Source organism: Chiloscyllium plagiosum, chromosome 7, assembly GCF_004010195.1.
Source record: "Chiloscyllium plagiosum isolate BGI_BamShark_2017 chromosome 7, ASM401019v2, whole genome shotgun sequence".
NCBI classification, from domain to species: Eukaryota; Metazoa; Chordata; class Chondrichthyes; order Orectolobiformes; family Hemiscylliidae; genus Chiloscyllium; species Chiloscyllium plagiosum.
In genome coordinates, this window is record NC_057716.1 from 74192077 (window position 1) to 74211054 (window position 18978).

Genomic DNA, 18978 nt, shown 5'->3' on the forward strand with positions numbered 1-18978 from the left:
CCGCAAGAACTGAATAGATGAGTTGAAATGTGAGTCTGCAATCAGCACACATTGGTTGGAATATTTGATAACAAATTAATTAAATAGTACTTAATTGGACTCAACTAGCTGCATACATCTACAGTTGGGAATTAAGTTTGGTTTACAGTGGATGATGCTGATGCTATATTATGCATGACAGCTTTAAGTCCAACAGAAACCTTCATAGCTATACTTTGTACCTTAATCCCTGCTGTTTCCCATTCCCAACTACCTGAAGCTACTCATGGGCATACCCAGTTAGTTAACACAAGTGCCATTGCTTGAGTTCTTATAGGTCAGGACTGGTCAACCAGCTCAATGTCTTCTGCAACTGTAGTTGCCAAGAATCAGTGTTGTGTCATGACTGACTGGGGAAGTGTGCTAGTAATAATTCCCCACTATTTCTGGAGTTATCACATTGTGAAAAAAATAGTTTAAAAGTTCCCAGTTTACTTGACTGACAAACCAAGTTTGGTAGAAAACATTCACCTGGTTTCTGTACTTAACAAGAAAACAGCTATTTATTGCAAATTATTTTTCTTATCTGATAACTGCAAATAAGAACAAGCTGAAAACTTATAATTATCAACAAAATCCTTATATATACAAAAGGTCACACCGAGACATGACAAGACACAAATATAAAATTCACTGAAGCACGCAATTCTGGTACTGGTCTGGATTATGGACAACAATGCAATGTTTTCCTCTGTTCCCTTTTGGTTCATATTGACTCTTGGATGAGAACATGAAAGTGTGGACATGCCAATTCTGAGTGTTTACCCTTTCAGCATCTTTGGTTTTGCCAGTTTCCCTTTCAGGAATCTACAAAGAGAGTAGAGTAGCCAGCTTCCCTGGATTTTCTTGCACTTTTCCACTCGAAAATGAGGTAGAGAAAGAAATTGAGAGAGATATGTAGGTGCTTTCTTTTTTCACAAGCTAGATGTTTCTTCAAACACAAAAACTGCAACGACTCACCCAGGAATCATTCAAGAAGTTTTTCGAATGTTGAGCAGTCCTGAACACACAGACACAACTGGCCCAGGATGGAAAACTAGTCCAAGATCTGTCAGTGAACAAAACTGTTAGGAACACTTTCCCATGAAGCCAAGATGTCTAACATCCACTCCCTGTCCCCTACTACCTCCCACCCCTGTGCTTGAACAAGCCACCGTTATAGATAGAACTCAAGATGAGTTTTGGTATCTCATTTTTGAAATTGCAGCATCTTCTTATCACAGTCCCCGGTTTAAACCACTATCTTTTGCCATTTTGAAGAAATAATGAAAAATAAAAGTTGTCTTTACAACTGTGATTTCCATGCACCTGGAAAAGATGACAATAGCAGACCCTCTATCGGAGAAAGTGAGGACTGCAGATGCTAGAGATCAGAGTCAAGAGTGTGGTGCTGGAAAAAGCACAGCAGGTCAGGCAGCATCCAAGGAGCAGGAGAATCGGGATTTCAGACATAAGCCCTTCATCAGGAATAACAAACCCTCTGCTTGTTTTCATCAATTGATCCTTATTATTCTTTGCATTACCATAGATTTGTGCCCTTTGTTTCCACCAGCCTTTACTTTCCAGGGTTTCAGTGTTGAGCTGTTCATCTTAAAGGTTTTTAAGAACCTCATTATATGAATGTAAACAAAACAAGTCTCCAGAGACCCCTCACCGCTCTCTGAACAAATCTACAGTGAAACTATAAAAGTGCTTTCTTAACATTTGAAAATCAAAATCAAGTAGTACGTTGCTCCTGCGCTTCAGAACCCAGGCTCTCAAACAATGTTATTTTATGGACTAATATACCATTAACCTAGAATGAGTTGCTAACAAGCCATAAACTACTTCCTCTATCACAGTTGACCAAAAAGGCCTGTAGATCCAGTCATAAGAAAATGCTGGAAACAAACCTACCACATGGTGAGGTTCAAACTCTTGTTTATCTGCATATGCAACAGTGAGAGGGGAAATGCCTCGCTCTCAGTTGCTGTATTTTTAGATAAACATGTTCTGTAATTATTGAATGGACCCATGCATTCTTTTACTGCTGAAATAGCTTTGAGTCACCAACATGCAAACATTAGGTACACCTTGGCTGTGGCTACTAAGAGCACTGGGAGGTGACAGTATAAAGAAGGGGTTAAGGATTGATATGTATGGAATTATTGTGATGATAGCTGGCATAGAAATAGCAAACAGTAGCAGACAGAAAAAGAGGCATCTGTCCGAATATTTATTTGTTCAATTCGAATCAACCTAGGCCTATTGACCTTGGGTCTTGGAGTGAGACACAAACCAGTAAATTTGCTATTATATATATGCAGACACATTTGGAATTTTCATTATGTTGGCATCTCCCAGGTAATGAAACATTTTATTGATTTTCTTTTTAGTTTAAAGGATTCAATGAGCTGCTGTGAATACAGTTGAAATTCTTTATCACAGATCTTTAGGAGGGCAAGTCTAGTAATAGCAGTGGAACACTTAGTGGCAGTAGTCAGTGATTGAACTGTAGGTGTGAATTGGTTTTCAAACTTCAAACTCATTCCAGGAATATGTGGAGAAAATGTAATTTTGACGGAATCTCTTAACGCTCAAAAAGTCACTGCCAAAAGAAGCCTCTGAAAAAACAAAATAAAAAACTCCAAATCCTTGAAAGTTGATGGTTTGAGGGAGAGTTTTGTGTAAATATATTGATCCTTTGAGAATCCTGACACCTAAAGATACAGCACACTGAGAGTTCAGTTGTTAGAGCTTAGGCTTAAAATTGTGATTAATGGTTAGGTTTAATGTTCAATTTTTATTTTTGTCTTGGTATCTCGATAATTATTTTCTCAATCAATTACTTATTCACTTCATTCATGCATTGCAGGTGTGTGATTAATATGAACTGGGGGAAAATAATTTTAAAATGTTAACTGAAAAAATGCTTGCTGTATGTTGGATGATCATACTTTGACTGCATCAATTTTCAAAATATCCTGATTCTAGCATAGTTTTTAAATGAAATAATTTCAAGATGCAACTCGCCCAAGGTATAGTGCAGAATCTCTCAATGCTTCACAGCAAAGCAAGATGTAGTCAAATGAAAATTGCTATGTTCATCATAAGCTTTGCCTGAAAACGTTGCTGAATATATTGGAAAAATCACTTTTGCTATTTCAATGATTCAATATTTTTGAGCCCCACACTTTAGAAACTTTGAAGACGCTGAAAATAATACAGAAGAGATTTATAAGCATGGTTTCAAGGATAAGAAACTGTAAAGCTAAGAAGAGAGACTGGACATGTTGAAACTGTTTACCTTGGAGAGGAAAGGCTAAAAGGAAATGTAATTGGAGTTTTCAAAATCAGGATGGGTCGAGATAAAGTAGATAATGAGAAATTGTTCCCAGTCTTAAAAGGATTGAGTACATGGGGGGCACAGATTTAAGGTAATTTGCAGAAGATACATATGGTACAAAGAAAATGTTCCCACCCAACATGTAGTTAGAGCCTGGAATGCATTACCTGGTGGAAATCAATTCAGTTGAGTCATTCAGGAGATTATTAGATAATTATTTGTACAGCAACACCATGCAAGGTTCTGGGGAAAAGGCAGGAGAATGACACTAAATCATAACATTCATTTGGAGAACCAGTGCAGAACACAATGGGCAAAATGGCCTCCCCCTGCACCAAATACGTTTCTGATTCTGTGATTGTTGGACAGCAGTTGATAAACTGCAGCGATTTTTTAAAGCAAATATCTTTGGTAAAAATAATGCTGTTCATGCAAAATTTCAAACCAACTAATTACAGTTTGCTGTCATATGCAGCAAAGCTAGTAATAAAACCCATAAAACCTGTTCAAGCATGTAGCTGTGCTGCAGTAATTCAATGTTTGTTCAGTACTGCAATATCAATATTTAGAAAAACCTTGCCTTTACTATAGCTAAAGTAACAAATATGTGGAAAAATACAGGCAGAAAACATTAGTAATTAGTACACAGATTACTAGTAGTAAATTAGCATTGGTTTACCAGCCCCTTGAGTGCTGTTGAACTGAGGAATTGAGTATATAATCAAATAACATGCAAATATTAATGCCCCAGATTCTGAGTCTCCAGATCCCAAGTGCAATTATTTTCTATTCATTTTAATTATCTTTAACGGATGACATTAATGACTTTGAGTTAGAACTCTTTAGAAGGAAACGCTATGAAGGAAGGTGATGTTCAAATTTGCCTGTGGGTCTGAAAATAACATTTATATATTGGTTCCTAAATTTAGTACTGTCAAGATTTTTCTGTATCATGTGAGTGGTGATCACATTAGTCACTCAAAATGCTTTCATCGTTATTATTCATTTAATGTGTGTAAAATTTAAGTATTGTTTAAATTTGTATAGTGTAACTGAAAGCAACTTGGAAATTAACATTATATTGTATGAATGAAAAGGCTAGATTTATATTCCAGTCATTTATTTATTTCATCCCCATTTAGCAAAATTTTTCAAGCTATTAAACAATGTGAAAATGAAATATATAATAATTACAAGAATGTAGTCAAAAAGTGTTTAGGCAAAATTAGTCCTTTACACTTCACACATTGCACACTTACTCTTCTGTAATGATTTTTCCATAATAAACTAATGATAAGTCAGTCCTCTTTCTTCAACAATATTTTCCTTAAATTGTAATAATTTGATATGCATGATTTTAAAATATAATTTATAATTAATTTACTAATGTCTGGAAAAATATGTCTGTTGGAACTGTTGGAATATTGCGTGCAATTCTGGTCTCTGTCCTATTGGAAAGATGTTGTGAAACTTGAAAGATTTACAAGGATGTTGCCAGGTTTGGAGGATTTGAGCTATATGGAGAGGTTGAATAGGCTAGGGCTGCTTTCCCTGGAGCATCGGAGGCCGAGGGGTGACTTTATAGAGGCTTATAAAATCATGAGGGGCATGGATAGGAATAATAAACAAAGTATTTTCTCTGGGGTGGGGGAGTCCAGAAGAAGAGGGCATAGGTTTAGGGTGAGAAGGGAAAGATAATAAAAGAGACCGAAGGGGCAACTTTTTCACTCAGAAGGTGGTATGTGTATGGAATGAGCTGCCAGAGGAAATGCTGGAGGCTGGTACAATTGCAACATTTGAAAGGCATCTGGATGGGTATATGAATAGGAAGGGTTTGGAGGGATATGAGCCAGGTGCTGGCAGGTGGGACTAGACTGGGTTTGGATATCTGGTCGGCATGGACAATTTGGACCGAAGGGTCTATTTCCATGCTGTACATCTCTATGACTCTATGTCACAGTGACTTTACCAGTAATATTTGCCACTTGACTTTTGCTGTTTGAAACTCTATTTGAACTTTTTCACTTGTATAAATAGAAAGATGCATATAATGGCTGTAATAGGTTAGCAAACAATTTTGTTCAATAAACTGAACAAACAAAGAAATTTGGGCTTATCATCAAGCTTGCTGCCAACTTGCTAAAGTCAGGCAATAAAGCTAATTTAAAAAATACAAAGATTTTCTGACAAAATAGTACATATAATGAGAATTGATTCATCCCAAACCTTATTAATATTGTAATCATTTTTGATTTATCCAAGCAACTACTGTTTTATCATATGAACCACTGCAGTTATTCATTTGGAAGAAGAGTCAATTGGGAGTAATCCTAACATTTCTGTTTTTCGTTTTTGTCATCAACTGCTGTGTAAATTATTTTACAGAAACTTCACTCACGGATTGTAGATCTTTCATCTGGAGACCTCTTCTCTAATGCAGAGCGGAACAGAAGTCCTATCCAGTCAAGAATTACAGAGACTCAAATTCATGTAAGTTCTTTTCTTTCTTAGATTCTTTTGCATCCTGTGAAACAACCATCCTATTTTTGTGTCAAAGCTCTCTGTCGATGAAAAATAATGTTCATCCTTAAAAACATTATCAGAAGAGTATATTAAAAGGCACTCTCATTGTTCCACTCTAAAAATGTTTTCTGAAATTCAATATCATCTCCCCAATGTGTGTCACATTGTACAAAAAGGAATAAATCTCAGGTCATTTCCCTGAGACACTTTTTTCTAGTATTGATTACATCTCAGTCTCTCTGAGAAACGGGATGGAGCATTTTATTAAAGTCCATGTACCACATTACTCATCCTATATTTATAATATATTATGTATGAACTTTTAAAAATTCATGTGCTCTGCCTTTTCAACAAAGGTTTGCAGACATGAAGAAACTTGTCAGTGAAGACTACGGTTTATACATCTCGTATACATCTATGTGTTGAGACATAAAGTAAATACAAACAAAGCCAATTTGATAAATATCCTGTGAGAAGTTTTAGTTTATCAGCAGCAATGTTAAATGCAGCATTTCTATTCATGAAGCTTTGTAAGATTTTATAATGTTAGAATAATGATTCACTCTATTTAAAATCTACTGAAAGCGACAGACTAAATGTAATAGTTATGTTTTAAAATGTAAATAAAGGTAGTTAAGCTGACTACATCTTATATCTTGGTAACAATAGAAGAACCATTATACTTTGTATTCTTGGAATTTCTGACCTTTCAAGCCTCATAAGTAATAACAGATTGCAGGACACAGGACCAAACAAAGCAGACCAGTCAACTATTTCAGAAATATTATGTTTTCATATCTTGTTTTATTGATCATTATCCATGAAATTATGTTGGTATAATTGAGAAGCCAAAAGCAATAGTTTACATTTTATTCCCACATGTATTTTATTGACTAAAGCCATTTTTATGTTGCATAATTTCTGCATTTGATAGAAGGAAGGAGGAAATAAACAAATCACATTTTTTTTCTTTGTAGTTGAGTTGTACTGAAATCTCATCAGCTGTAAGGTGATTGCTATCCCATTACTGACGGAAAATACAAAGTGTCAATGTGTATGATAACCAAGAAGGTGTAATTGTCTACAAGTGGCATGAAAATGAATGACACTATGCTGCATAACTTAGTTTAGGCTAAAGATTGACTAGATAGTAAACCTAATTTGCTTCTGTGATTTCTGTAGAAACATCAAACTGATTTGAGCTTTTTGCATTTTATGGTAAATCAATTGCTTCCATGATAAGCTGCAACCTGACAGTCATTTATGGTCAATATAATATACTTTTGAGAGCCACTAGAAAAAATTGTCACTTATGATTAAAGATTTTGACACAACTAGTAAATAATGCACTTTGTTATTCAAAATAGTGCACAGGGATTATCTACTAGCAATATTTGCACTTCTTTTGTGATTTAATTCTATTTCTGCATAATGAATGAATTATTTTCAGATATTTATTTAAAGTAAGAGTGCAAATTACATTGAGCAGCTTCTTAGTTATACTGTGGGTTGCTCTATTTACATGCTTGACAGGAGAGGGCTTGCTGTTTGCATCCTCATTTTTCATAATACTAAATGAGTGAGAATGAAGAGCAATAAATAAAAATTCAACACTAAATTCAAAATACCTAGATGATCCAATTGACTGAGTAATTTTTAAATCTTGTTTCACGCTTGACTGCATTTGTAGTCTACTGATATGAACCTCACATAGTGTGAAATAGTCTGATGGAGTGCATCTTCTGATGTATTAAGATTCAAAATGATTCCTCACCTATTTGTCAGAATTTCTCTTGAGTTCAGGTCTGAAATTTAGAACTATGTCGGAAATAGTGAATTATGTTAATAGTTTGATCTAGATTGCTCTAAACTGAAGCCTGAAATCCAAGTTTCCTTTTTCATTCTGTCTTAAATTACTAAACAATCTATATCAAGTTCAGATAAGAAAATTATGGATATTAAGGATTGTCAGTTGCTTTATAATCCCATTGAAAATCTTCCAAGTTATTCTGCCACCTGTTTGTGCACATCTCAAACTGAAAAGTAGTTTTACAGAATGAGTGCCAACATAAGTTGAGTATAATGATCTAGATTTTGCCGTAATAATAACAGAGGCTACGTTATTTTAGGAATAAATTGAAAAATAACATCTGCCAATCACTCATGCACAGTAAAAGTGGAAACCAAAGTTTTGTTGTCCAACTTGATCTGCCAATCCACCAGCATCAATAGACTGGTACTTCAGTGACATGCTCAACATTTATCTCTGTGAAACTGCCACTAAAATCACCCGTAAAAATTTAGGATTGTCGATTGACATGTAAGTGAATTTTTAAAGCCAGGTAAGTCTTGATATATAATTCTTAAAAATAAAACAGAGGAAAATAATTAACTTGAATAAATTTAAACATTCATCTGTGAGAACACAATTATTTCTACAAGCTGGAATAATTAAAAGTGCCACAATCTGAGGAGACTGAATCCCCTGCTGAAATTTTTGTTTGAAATGGATGAATGGCACTGAAAATCTCTGGATTCTTTTTTTTGCCCTTGTCTGCTTCCTGTCAAACATGCTTGACGAAATTTCGCATAACAACCACCTCTACAACTTGTTTTCACAACAGAATTCAGAAAGTAGATTTCACTCATCAAGCAACATATCAAATTAAGGTTGCATTTGCACTGCAAGTTTGAAACTGGACTTTGCACTTTGGATAGAAACATAGAGACTAGGAGCAGAACTAGGGTATTCAACCTTCAAGTCTGCTTTGCTAATCAATATCAATATGGCTAATCCTCAAACTCAAGGCTTTCTCTCTCACTCTCTTGATGCATTTAACATTTTTTTAAAAATGATCACTCTTTTTCTTGAATGCATTCACAGCCTTCACAACCTTCTGTAGGAGTGAATTCTGCTGGATGGCCACCTTCTGCGTGAAGCAATGTTTCCCCATCTCTGTCCAAAATGGTCACCCCCGATCCTGAACATGTGACTGTGGCCATGATTATCCTTGCCTGGCTCCTTTCGACCAAGTTTGTAACATTCTTAAACATTAGAATAAGGTCTGGGTCAGAGGTTTCACCAAACAGAAAAAGCATGTACGTCTTTAGATTGTGAAAAAAGAAAACTTAAATGAGACGTAGATGAACATACCAAATGCCTATGGCACTAGCGCTTCATGAATGAGCAGTAGATTTATACTGTACATGATGTGACACACTGTCTTCCCAGGAATCTCACTCTGCTTCCCTCAGGTCAGCAAATGCTCTGATTTTAGATTTATATGATGGGTTTAGCATCATTGGGAAGTGATTTCAGTTTTAAACTGCTGTTAAAATGGCAGTATAAATGCAGCTAAAACTGAAAGGATAAACAATTTATTGAAAAAAAAATTTGATTTTTCCACATTGACTGAACTTTCTTATTCTTTTGCCATCATGCTCATTTTGATAGGTTTTGAGGGACTTGAGAATGTACATGCAAATATTATAGTGCAGCAAATAGTTTGTGGCCTGTACATGAATACTAATTTCAAGGTAGCTAACAGAAATTAGAAATACAGGATTCAAATCTTGCGTGCATGAATCCTGACGGATCTAATTTTCTGTATCACAATTTAGGGAGAATTTAATCTGCACTACAAAGAGGTGCAGCCTGCATTTAAAGAGAATCATCAGTACAGTCAGAGATTAGATTCCAGATTGCATGCAATGACATGACAACTTGGAAGAATCTGTGAGCATGAAAACCTCATAGTGTGTTGAGGTTCTACCTACAGTAAGCACTTATTCATAAAAGATGGGTTGATCTGAATTTCTGAGGCTTGAGTAGGATTCATCTTAGAAAATCATAGGCTGATATAACACAGAAGCAGACCTTTTGGTCCAATTCATCCATGTCAACCAAGTTTCACAAACTAAGTTAATCCCACTTGCTGGCATTTGGCTCATATCCCTCTAAATCTTTCCTATCCATGTACCTGTCTAAATGTCTTGTAAATGTTGTAAATGTACCTGCATCTACCACTTCCTCTGGCAGATCATTCCATATGGGCACCACCTCCACGTGAAAAGGTTGCCCCTCAAGTCCCTTTTAATTCTTTCTCCTCTCACCTTTAAAAATATGCCTCCTAGTTTTGAATTCTGCCATCCTAGGGAGAAGAGCTTTGCTATTCATCTTATCTGTGTGCCTCATGGTTTTATAAACCTCTATAGGGTCCCTTGTCAACCTCCTATGCTCCAGTGAAAAAAGTCCCAGCTTATCCAGCCCCTGCTTATAATACTAACCCTCCGGTCATGGCAACACCCTGGCAAATCCTTTGAGCCTGCTGTATTTTAATAATATCCTTCTAAAGTCCTGTAGTTTCAGTTACTAAATAGAAAATAAAGAATTGCTTATGCTGGATTTCTGAAACAAAACCAGAAATAGCTGGAGAAACATCTGTGGACTTTTGAAGAAGGGTTACTGGACCCAAAGTGTTAACTCTGGTTTCTTTCTGGATGCTGCCACTGCAGGCTGTGCTATAGGCAGTATTTGGAATAAAGTTGGCTCTCATGCTAGTAGATCCTTTCAAGTTATCCCAAGGACACCTGTCACGTTACAGTGCTGCAATTCAGATATCAAGTAATTGTCAGATGTTATGTCTGAAAGAACCAACAGAGTGTTCACTTTCATGTTGATCCTGTTCAACATGCAGTTTCACCAAAACGACAAGGTGCGTTCAAGTGAAAAAAACATTCCAGATGACATCCCTGTAAGCATTTATGATTCCTACATCAACCTTCTGGCCTACATGAACAAAAATGCTTTGCACTCACGCATTGTGTATGATAGTATTTGATGGTTTAGATGGCAGCTAGTCTCTGAAACATTAATCATGGTTTCGGATATTGCTAAGTAATCTTCCTACTACAATATATTTTCGTGCTACAATATACTTTCAGGCCATCCCAAGGACAGCAGTCATGTTAAACAGCCTGACCATAATGCAGCATATCACTTTTGAGAGAAAAACCATTGGGGTGATGACCAGTAATGGTAATAATAAAGAAATGTTTATATATCCATGGCTGTTGATTCAATTTTTAAAAACCTCTTAATATCAGAGGAGTGCCATGAGATGCAAGCACGACCAACTGTATACGGGCTTCTCTGTCTTCACCACAACGAGGAGTGTACAGATCATTCTGCTGTAATGCTCCTTTCGTTAATGTGAATTCACTATAACGTGATTGCTGAACTGAAGATACTATTTCCATAGCACTAACTTTCAAAGCATGTATCGATTCTAGCCTCATTAGTCTAAATGGAGATGCTATTATGTGATTTTCTTATAACACGGGATTGCACGAGAACGGAACTACCGTGTTGTAGCAGAACTGATTGTGTCCAGTTTTATCAAGATGAAAGATTGTTACATCCCATAGCTTTCACTTACTAATGCACTGCACTGAAAGTTCTTCTTATTACCAGCATGTTGCTTCAGCCAGAATCTTGGTCAACTGCTTCCCTCCCACTGCTTATTGCACAAGTGATTTGAACAAAAAGAATCATAGAATGTTATAGTACAAAAAGAGGCCATTTGACTAATCATGTCTGTACTGGCTCCCACAAGAGCCACCCAGCTAGTTCTATTCTGTAGCCCTGTAAATGAATCACTTCCCATATATATATGAGCTCTCTTTTGAAACCTCATATAGAATCTGCCTCCACCATTCTCCCAAACGGCACATTTCAAAGCCGAAAGATTCTCTAAGTAAAGAGGTTTCTATTCATCTCACTCTGACCTCCCCTGCTGATGATCTTGAAATTGTGACCCGCCAGTTAATAACATATCAATTACTGGAAACAGAATATCTATCTTTACCCTGTCAAAATTCCAAGGCAAAGGTCCTAACAACATTCCCTGGGGAATACCACTATCAACTCCTCTCCAATCTGAGAAATACCCATCTATATTGACCCATTGTTTCCTGTCTTTTAGTTAATTTCTAATCCGTACTGGCTAGGACCCATCAATCCGAAGCACTTCTAATTTCCCAACCAACCTGCCATGTGGCGCCACATCAGATGCTTTCTGAAAGTCCAAATATGCAACATCCACAACACTACCCTCACTCATTGCCTGTGTCACCTCATCAAAACATTAGATCAAATTTGTCAGAAATGACCTGCCTTTGACCAAGCCATGTTTTCCAAGCATTTATCTATCATATTTCAGATTATGACGTCAGTTTTCACATTATTCTTATCAATGGTCTATGGTTTCCCAGATTATCCTTCATCCCTTTCTTAAAGTCACATTTGCGAGGGAGATTCAAGATGGCGGTGACCCAGCAAGTCTGAGTCTGTAGTGCTCTGCCTAAGACTTGGGCAAAGTGGCGCACCCGCCTTCACCACACCTTTTAATTAATTTAAAATAGCTTTTTCCGAGCATACTTAGTCATTTTACATCAAACTTGAACAGTTTGGTGTTGTTCTTAAAATGACTAAGGGCAAAAATTCCCGAAGTTCACAACAGGCAGGGACCCCACCCCCTTCAGCAGCAGTAGAGAGGTCCGGGGCTGCCTCAGGGGACTTAACTGTGGAGGCAAGCCTGATCTCCGTGATCAGCAAGCTGCAGGAGAGGATCAATGCCTTCATCAAAGAATCCAGGAGCAGGTGGGAGTCGTTCTCAGTCGTGCTGCAGAAGCACGACCGAGAAATTGAAAAACTCGAACAATGTGTTGGAGGGGCGGAGCAAAAGGCCACAACCTCGGAAGCTGCTGCCGAGTTGGCCGTGGGCCGGGTCCGGGCTCTCGAGCAGCGAGCCTGGACCTTGGAAGAGCACATTGATGACCTCGATAATCGGGGTCATCGAAAAAATATTCAGTTGCTCAACCTTCCCGAACAGGAAGAGGAAGGTCAGCTTGCAGTTTTTTTTGGAGCAATGGCTCTCTCAAGTATTAAAGTTGGAGTCCGGATCAGGCCAGGTACAGGTGGAGTGGGCCCACCGGGTTGCTGTACGCAGGCCCGGGCCGGCCAGCGCCCCCGCCTGTTTTGTCCCAGCTCTAATGCTATAAAGAGAAGCAGATGCTCCTGGAAGCCTCCAGAGTCCTGAGGAAGGATCCCCAGGACATGATGCACAAGGGTTCCAGGATTATGTTATTCCAGGATTTTTCTCCAGCCATGGTCCGCAAGAGGAGGGCATTTGATGAGGCGAAGAAGCGCCTAAGAGACGTAAACATCCAACATTCATTGCGCTACCCAGCAACACTGCGCTTCAGCCACGAAGGATCAGTATACGACTTTGGATCACTGGAGAAGGCTAAAGAATGTCTGGACTCTCTTAAATAGACTGTAAGATTCAAATCATATGGAGAACAATTTTGCTTTGTGACACCTTCCCCCCCTGGTTTACCCCTTCTTTCCTTCTCCATCCCTTTTTTGTTCATCACCTTTTCCAGGGGACAGGGAAGGAGCCTTTGTTGCTAATCATTATGCATATTTGATTTATGTTGGGGGGGTTTGTTTTGTCCTACTTTTTTTTAGAGCGGTGTTCTCTTCTTCTGTCATCTTACTTAGTTTTCTAATCATTGCTATGCTTGTAACCTTGTAGTTTTATATATTTATATTTTGTATTATGTTTGCTAAACGCACCTAGATGTTGGTGTGGAGTGGGGGGGGGGTCGTGGGTCACTCACTTATAACTTTTTGGTTTTATAGAACACTTGAATTTGTCTACTCCTTTTTATAATGCCTAGGTCGAGGGAGGGGCACTAGTTAGGAGAGGTTATGTTGGGGTTATTGATAGGTAGTTACACCCCCCTGGGAGCAAGGGGGAGAATCTCCTTTCAAATGTGTTTTGTGTTTTTTTTTACTTCGGAATAGTTATTAATTGTATTGGTGTAAATGTCTTGAAGAATTTTTGCTTTTGTGAATTCTTCATGGTCTTTACTCAAGGTGTTTTGGGTGGGGTACTTCCTCCTGGGGGGTCTCGGGCTTGCCTGGATCATCATGGCTAGCTATTCGCTTAGGTGGTGCACCTGGAATGTCAAGGGGAGTAATTCACCAATCAAAAGTAAGAAGACGCTGTCAAACCTTACAAAAGAAAGGGTTGATATAGCTCTTTTGCAGGAGATACATCTACTTGACAAAGAGCACTTAAAATTCCAACAGGATGGATATGACCAGGCCTTTTTCTCATCTTTTAGCTCAAAAAGTAGGGGAGCAGTCATTTTCATTCAGAAGAATCTTCCTTTTAAAATCTTAAGCCAGATAAAAGATGAATCTGGACGGTATATACTGATCAAAGCCCTAATAAATGGAGAGGAGTATAGGATTTTGAATCTTTATTGCCCCCCCAGCACACCCCTTCAAATTTGTAACAGAAGCATTCTCCAAGTTGATGGCTTTTGGGGCCCGCCATTCAATTATAGGAGGAGATTTTAATTGTATTATGGACCCAGAGACAGATAGGATACCCAAGAGTACTATGGGTATATCTCTTGGATCCAGACAATTGGCGGATCTGAATAAGGAGCTAAGGCTAGTAGATGTTTGGAGGTGTCTTCACCCCCAGGGCAGAGACTTTATGTTCTACTCTAACACACACAAGTGTCATACTAGAATTAATACGTTTTTTGCTCCCTCGACCCTTTTGAATTCCATATTGTCCTGCAAAATAGATAACATAGCAATCTCTGATCATGCCGCAGTATAAATAGAAGTTAAGACTAGGGACGATGGGACAGGCCCCCAACATCGGTGTATGGATTCCTTATTAATGAAGGATAGCAAATTTATAAAATATTTTTCTCGAGTTCAAAACTTTTCTGGAAATTAATTCAAGTACGGCCAGTAATCCATCGACGATGTGGGAGACCATCTCATATTCTGTGACTCAGAAAAGACAAAAGGGAGAACAACAGTGCCTATTTGAGGCTCGCTTGAAGGCAGCTGAGACAGCATATGTTGATAGGCCCTCTATTACTAAGCTACAAAGGATCACAGCCCTTAGGATAGCCTTGAATACTGCACTTACCCAAACAGCAAAGAGGGAAACGTTATTTGCAAAGCAAAGATTATATGAATATGACAATAAGCCTGGCAGATATCTAGCGTATCTTACTAGGAAAAAAAAGGCTCCTCAAGCTATTATGTCCATTAGGGAAAGTGCTGGTACTCTGACTTGCGATTGTACAAGGATCAATACAGCCTTTAGAAAGTTCTATTTTGAACGGTATAAATCGCAGGACTGAGAGGATAGAACTAAGAAAATGGAGTCCTTCTTTAAAAACTTGGTCTTTCCAGATTTAACCTCAGAGCAGGTGTCGATCCTGAATGCTCCCCTGGTAACCCAGAAAGTACTTGATGCAATTAGCCAGTTTCAGAGTGGCAAGGCACCTGGACCAGATGGATTCCAGGTTGAATTTTATAGAGAATTCATAGGGGAACTGGCTGGTCCAGTTATAGACATGTATAATTACTACCATAGTCAGGGCTACCTCCTGCCTTCATTGAGAGAAGCAAATATTTCTCTCATTCTTAAAAAAGGAAAGACTCCAGAAGATTGCTCATCATCTAGACCAATATCCTTGCTAAATGGAGATTTTAAAATCCTTTCTAAAATGTTAGCATTAAGATTGGAGAGGGTCTTACCATATTTCATAAAAGCGGACCAGACGGGGTTTATCAGGGGCTGTAGATCATCTAACAACATTAGAAGGGTCTTAAATTTGATATAAGCCTGTCAACAGGAAAGAATACCGGGGATAGCTGACTCCTTGGATGCAGAGAAGGCATTTGACCGGGTTGAATGGTCATATCTTTTTTACACACTGGAAAGGTTTGGTGTTGGAGAGGTATTTTCTAAATGGGTCTCAATATTATACAATGACCCCAAAACAGCCGTGATTAACAATAGTTTAGGTTCGGAAAGCTTCAGTGTGGGTAGGGGCTGTCGTCAGGAATGCCCTCTCTCACCGTTATTATTCATGCTAATAATTGAACCACTAGCGGAAGCAATACGAACCGACTCTCACATAGTGGCTCCGAGGGTTGGTTGGGGTAAACATAAAATCATTCTCAATGCAGATGATGTCCTCCTGTTCTTAAGTAATCATTTGATATCTGTACCCCGCTTAAGTCAAGTAATTAATCTATTTAATATGTTCTCAGGCTACAAAATCAATTTTACGAAATCGGAGGCCATGCCGTTGGGTGGTCTCGTTAGTATATCCAATTTATCGGACGGACCTTGTTTTCCCTTTCAGTGGTCACTGGAAGGGTTTTCTACACTTAGGTATTTTTATCACCCCAGTATTTGGTCAGCTGTATAAAGCCAATTATATACACCTACTAGAGAAAATAAGACAGGACCTTCAATGCTGGGGAGATCTCCCAATATCCTGATTAGGCAGAGTAGCTCGAGTTAAAATCAATATTCTGCCTCATTTCTTATATCCTATGAGAATGCTCCCTTTGATGTTGCCGAGACTGATGTTACATAAACTACATGGTTCCTTTATTTGGAATCATAGACAGCCCCTTATCAAATTAGAGAAGCTGCAGCTTCCACTAGCAAGGGGAGGACTGGATTTTCCAGACTTTAGGAGGTATCAGTTGAGCTCTCTATTGGGCAATGTAGTTGATTGGGTCTCTTGTGATCCACTATCAATTTGGTTGGACATCGAGACCTCCCAAGCAAAGTGTCCCCTCACCAATCTTTCATTTTTAGATAAGATGAGAGCTATTATGGACTATTGTAAAAACCCTATTGTATTAAATACAATTAAAGCCTGGAGGATAATGCGGCAAGGTGAGGGTAACTTACAAAAAACCTCTCCTTAAACTCCTATAGTGGGAGCATGGGGTTTTCAGCCAGGGCAGACAAATGCTACATTTAAAACCTGGAGGTCCAGAGGTGTCTCTTGCTTAGGGGACCTATACGATGGGGAGGTTATAATGTCTTTTGAGCAGCTGCACCAGAAGTTTGGACTGCCTAATGGAGGCCTTTTTTGGTCTTTCCAAATACGAGGTTATATACAGAAGAAGACCACATTATTAGACAGTCCCTACAAATTGGATAAGGAGAGAAGAGTACTATGGCTAATGACCCTCGATCAGTACTCTTTATCATTCATTACATAACGAGGTATCGAAAGACATGGAACGACTGTTTAAATTATGGAACCAGGAATTGGGGTTAGAGATTCCATCAGAAATGTGGGAGGACATCTGGGAAAATGCCAGAAAGATCTCTATTTGTAATAAAACTCAAGCTATTCAATTAAAGATACTTCATAGGGCTTATATAGCACCGGAACGACTGGCAAAACTTAGGGTAGGAACATCCTCAATGTGTCCTGAATGTAAAATAGAAGTGGGCGCTCTCACGCACTGTTTATGGACATGTCATAAGATTTGCAAATACTGGGTGCAGCGAATGCTCTGACAGAAATCTTGGGAACGAGATTGGATTTGATCCAGTGTCACTTCTCCTGGGCTTTTCAAATCTGCCCTCCCTGGATGTGCACGGGAGAAAACTATTCTCCATTCTCTTTCTGTGCAAGGAAAAATATCTTAGTTAATTGGGTAGCTGAGGGCCCTCCAGGACTTTCGAATTGGCATAGGCTAATCATGGAATATATCCCCCTTGACTTCCTCACAAATATGGTGCACCAAAAAACTGAATTATTCTATAAAATGTAGCAGCCCTTTCTGAACTGTATAGACACAGATATTTCGGCCATATTGTCAAGGGTTTTTGTCTAGCAGTGGTAGTGGTTTTGGCTGGTCCGGGCCTCCTGGGGGAGGAATCCCGTATAAATATGGATTTTATTATGACTTGATGTTAATCCATTTTGAGTACATACTTAATTATTTAATTATTACATTATGTCTTACCAGTACTGTAAGATTTTATGCTTTGGTTGTTCGTAGGATAGATTAGTAGTTAGCTGAATTTTTTTTCTCTTTTTTCTTTTGTTGTGTTTTCGTTATTATGTATTTCTTTTATATATATTTAATTGTATATTAGTGTTTATATTTGTTTGTATTACTTTGTAATTTTGTAAAAAATGTTTAAAAAATCTTTTTTCCTTTCAATAAAAATACCAATAAAAAAAGTCACATTTGCAATCCTACAGTTCCCCATGGCTAATCTTGTGTTAAGAGTGGCATGAAAAATATTGTGATTTGCTCCTTTACCTCTCTCAGCAATCTAGGATACATCCCATCTGGGCCCGACAACTTCCCTACGTGGAGTTCAGTCAGCAGTTTTAGTACCTATACTTTACCTATCACCACAATATTCAATTGTTCAACACCCATATTTTCAATTGGGCCATTGTCACCATTTTATAGTTTGGTAAAGATAGATGCAAAGTATTCATAAGAACATAAAAAATAGGAGCAGGAGTAGGCCATCTGGACCTTCAAGCCCACTCTGCCATTCAGTAAGATCAAGGCTGATCTTTTTGCGGCCTTACTTACCCGCCCTCCTATACTGTTCAAAAAATTATCTATCTTTAGCTTTAAAAACATTCAATGAGGAAGCCTCAACTAATTCTTTGGGCATGGAATTCCACAGATTCACATCCCCCGGGTGAAGAGGTTTTTTCGCAATGCGGTCCTAAATCTGCTCCCCCTAATTTTGAGGCTATGCCGTCTTGTTCTAGTTTCACCCTCCAGTGGAAATATCCTCTCTATTTCTATCTTCTCTATTCCCTTCCCTTTCAATAAAAACCCTCTTCATCCATTTAATTCCAATGAATATAATCCCAGTCTACTCCATCTCTCCTCATGAGCCAAACCTCTTAACTCTGGAATCAACCTAATGAACCTCCTCTACACCTACTCCAGTTCCAGTACATCCTTTCTCAAGTAAGGAGACCAAAACGGCACACAGTACTCCAGGTGTGGCCTCACCAACACCCTGTACAGCTGCAACATAACCTTCCTGCTTTTAAACTAAATCCCTTTAGCAATGAGGACAAAATTCCATTTGCCCTCCTAATTACCTGTTGCACCTGCAGACCAATCTTCTGTGATTCATGCACAAGGTCACCCAGGACTCTCTGAACAGCAACATGCTGCAATTGTTTTTACC

The 18978-nt window shown here is 38.3% G+C and overlaps 1 protein-coding gene across 9 annotated transcripts in view; it reads left to right on the forward strand.

Annotated features, from left to right (window-relative positions):
* The window catches only part of nckap5l (NCK-associated protein 5-like), a 657886-nt gene that overhangs the window by 540073 nt on the left and 98835 nt on the right, over positions 1–18978 (forward strand). For all 9 annotated transcript variants that reach the window (XM_043694066.1, XM_043694059.1, XM_043694057.1 and 6 more), the window contains one exon: positions 5750–5854. In XM_043694066.1, coding sequence (XP_043550001.1) covers positions 5750–5854 — 105 coding nt within the window. The remainder of the gene's footprint in view (positions 1–5749; positions 5855–18978) is intronic.